Genomic DNA, 3,223 nt, shown 5'->3' on the forward strand with positions numbered 1-3,223 from the left:
TTTGACACCTGAGAGACACCGTAGAAACTACTTTGTGTTTGGAAGCAGGGGGTGGGGGTGGGGGGAGGACCAGGGAGGATGATTCAACCACCCAACCACTACATGTAGCTGAAAACAACAAATCCTACACACTGTGCCTTTAAAGCATATATTGTATTACAGGAGTGAAATTTCAGATGGTATCAGTTGACTAATAAAAACTCTGACATGGTTCTTTGGTATTTAAAACATTTCTGTAAACCTAGCATCTTACTAAAAGACTTTGTAGTTTACGCTTTATGGCTGTGACAATTATTATGGTATATTTTTGGATTAATACAATAAGTGAACATTTTTTACAACATAGTGATATGTTAAAGCTGAAACATGGACATGCCTTAAATAGTTTGAGATGTCAAAAATAATAACATACGGCGCTTTCAAATAAAATCTGACAGCAAGGAGCAATAGACCATTGAAATAACATTTCCCAACATGTTTATTTCAAATGTTTAATGCACACATGAGTTGTGTGAATATGTGAAAATGGTCATGTGTGAGACAAAACAGTATTGTTAGCTGAGAACATAGATAAATCAAAAATGCACTAAAAGAAAAATCTTAAAATCAAATAATTATCACAATATTATAATTTTTTTTTTATTTTTCACATTTTTTCGCATTTTATATTTATTTTTGTGATCCCTTCCCCATCATATACTTTTTTGTATTTCTTTCTGGTTTCAGTAACATGATGTAACACTTTGGGATGAAGATACAAATCAGCAGTCCGAAACTAGAAGCAAGAATGGCAAAGATTTCTACAGCAACACTAAATTTTCCAGGAGAGCTGACATATGCTGGGATAAAAGTGATCCAAACTGCACAGAATATCAGCATGCTGAAGGTGATAAATTTAGCTTCATTGAAATTATCAGGTAGTTTTCGGGCCAAAAAAGCAAAAACAAAACACAGCACAGCGAGAAGTCCAATGTACCCAAGTACAGCCCAGAATCCTACAGCTGAACCCAGAGCACACTCCAAGATAATTTTATCTTTAAATACTTTAAAGTTCTTAGATGGAAAAGGAGGAGAAATTGTCAACCAGAGAATACATATTATAACTTGTATAAAAGTTAAACAAAGAACACTGAGTCTCTGCTGGGTAGGCCCAAACCATTTCATCACATTACTGCCTGGAAGTGTAGCTTTAAACGCCATTAAAACCACCATTGTTTTCCCTAAAATACAGGAGATGCAGAGGACGAAGGTGATGCCAAAAGCTGTGTGACGGAGCATACAGGACCACTCAGAGGGACGTCCAATGAAGGTCAGAGAGCAGAGAAAACACAGAGTCAAGGAGAAAAGCAGCAGGAAGCTCAGCTCAGAGTTGTTTGCTCTGACAAGAGGAGTTGTCCTGTGTCTGAAGAAAATGACAGCTACAGCAGCTGTCATACATGTTCCAAATAATGCTGCAGCGGTGAGAATCATCCCCATAATTTCTTCATAGGACAGAAAAACAGCTTCGTTTGTTACACAGGCATCTCTTCTGTCATTTGACCAGGATTCTGGTGGGCATCTTACACAGGTGATAGAATCTGCAAATGTCCATAATAAACATGGCATTAAACTTCAAGTAATATATTTGGCTGGACTGTTGCCTAATACTGACAAATTACTGGATTAGAGGAATAGCTTTTTTTCTGTGTGTGTGTGTGTGAATCGGTTTTTCCTACAATGTGGGGAATTTTTTTTACAAAAAAAAAGCATCCTCGTGGGGACTGAAGTTAATCGTGGGGCCCAATGCCATGTCCCCACAGGTCCAAATGCATATTACTGGTGTGGGGTTAGGTTTAGGACCAAGGTTTAAGTTAGTTTTAGGGTCAGGTAGGTACCTGTTAGGTTAATTTTTGAGTATATGGTCGGGGTTAGGATATAAAGTCTAAAACACATGAATGGAAGTCAATGGAAGGTCCCCACGGGGTCAAGAAACAAACGTGTGTGTGTTTGTTGTTGCATTTGGTCCTGGTTTAACTCAGTAATCACTGTTAAATGCTGATGACATTTTTGGGGCGCAGGTGCGTTGCAAGGGCAACAGTTTTACTACCCAGTTTGAGTTAACCACCTGAGCCCCAATTTTACTATGCACTTTAGACATTCAATTACAACATCCTCAGGACATCTACATATAGGTACTTGAGGTGGGCACTCTATGGCAGGCAAGGGGCGAGAGGGGATCACTCTCGCCGCTGGCGCCTGTGTCCACCCCCAAGGGTCGCTTGTAGACACTTAGGGTCTATTTGGAGTGGAGAGAAAACTGACACAATGCTGACCTCTGCCCCTCTTCTTACTCATTTTAATTACACTTCAGAAAGACACGCATCAACAGCACATCTGGGGGTGGGGGTGTGTGTCGGAGTCTGTTTTTTTCATTTCTCTTGACCTCCCGCAATCTCCGATTGTCATTTGGGGGTGGGGTTCAGATAGGGGCAGACCGTCTGGTGGGGGACTGGACTGTGGATGGAATCGAGAGGGGGGGTGGGGGGTGGCTGGCAATCTGTCTTCCCTGGGGTTGTTCGGGCTCTCGGATTGTGGCCCGTGGTTGCCATGGTTAGCCCGCTGGCTGGAGAGTGGCTGCCGGAGCCTGGCTGGTGGTCAGCTGGGGGGTGTGCGCTTGGCCGTTGGTGGTGTGTGGGGGTGGTCAGKGGTGTTGCTTCGCTGTGRCGGGGTGCCGGCCGGCTGGCCTTGTGCAGTTTGTGCCAGACCTTGGCTGTGTGCTCTTCTACACCCCAGAATGAATGGGCTTGCCTCCTGGGTTCGGATATGACCTGCCCTCTGTAGGGGGCGGGTACATGTCCTGGACCTGGTGGGTATAGAATGTGTATCAGGAGTGTGAGTGGGGAGTGGCGTTCATCTTGTCTGTCTTTGAATGAGTGGGTGTGAGAATGATGGTGGGACTGTGGGATTGTGTTTGTGTATGATTGGGTATTTGTCAGGCTGGGACTCGGGCTGCCCTCTCATTTGGTTCACCTGAGGGCCCACTGCTAGTGGTTGACTCTGCCCGTGGTCCCACTGCCCTCTGGTGGGGTGTGCCTCTGCCCGCCGGTGCGCTGGTGGCTCTCACTGTCTGGGGCTGGAGAAATCTTGTATTTATATGCATGTTGACAACCGCACAAAAATAGAGATTTGGATCCTGGGGTTTCTGACAATCACTGGATATACTGTTTACATATATATATATATA

The 3,223-nt window shown here is 43.9% G+C and overlaps 1 protein-coding gene across 1 annotated transcript in view; it reads right to left on the minus strand.

Moving 5' to 3' along the window:
- Nucleotides 1–669: 669 nt before the first annotated feature.
- The window catches only part of LOC106528016 (extracellular calcium-sensing receptor-like), a 20,727-nt gene continuing 18,173 nt past the window's right edge, over nt 670–3,223 (minus strand). Inside the window, exons 4-5 of the mRNA XM_014023063.1 lie at nt 2,475–2,477; nt 670–1,547 (exon numbers count right to left, since the gene is read on the minus strand). Coding sequence (XP_013878517.1) covers nt 670–1,547; nt 2,475–2,477 — 881 coding nt within the window. The remainder of the gene's footprint in view (nt 1,548–2,474; nt 2,478–3,223) is intronic.

The sequence above is a fragment of the Austrofundulus limnaeus genome, unplaced genomic scaffold (assembly GCF_001266775.1).
Source record: "Austrofundulus limnaeus strain Quisiro unplaced genomic scaffold, Austrofundulus_limnaeus-1.0 Scaffold356, whole genome shotgun sequence".
Taxonomy (NCBI): Eukaryota; Metazoa; Chordata; class Actinopteri; order Cyprinodontiformes; family Rivulidae; genus Austrofundulus; species Austrofundulus limnaeus.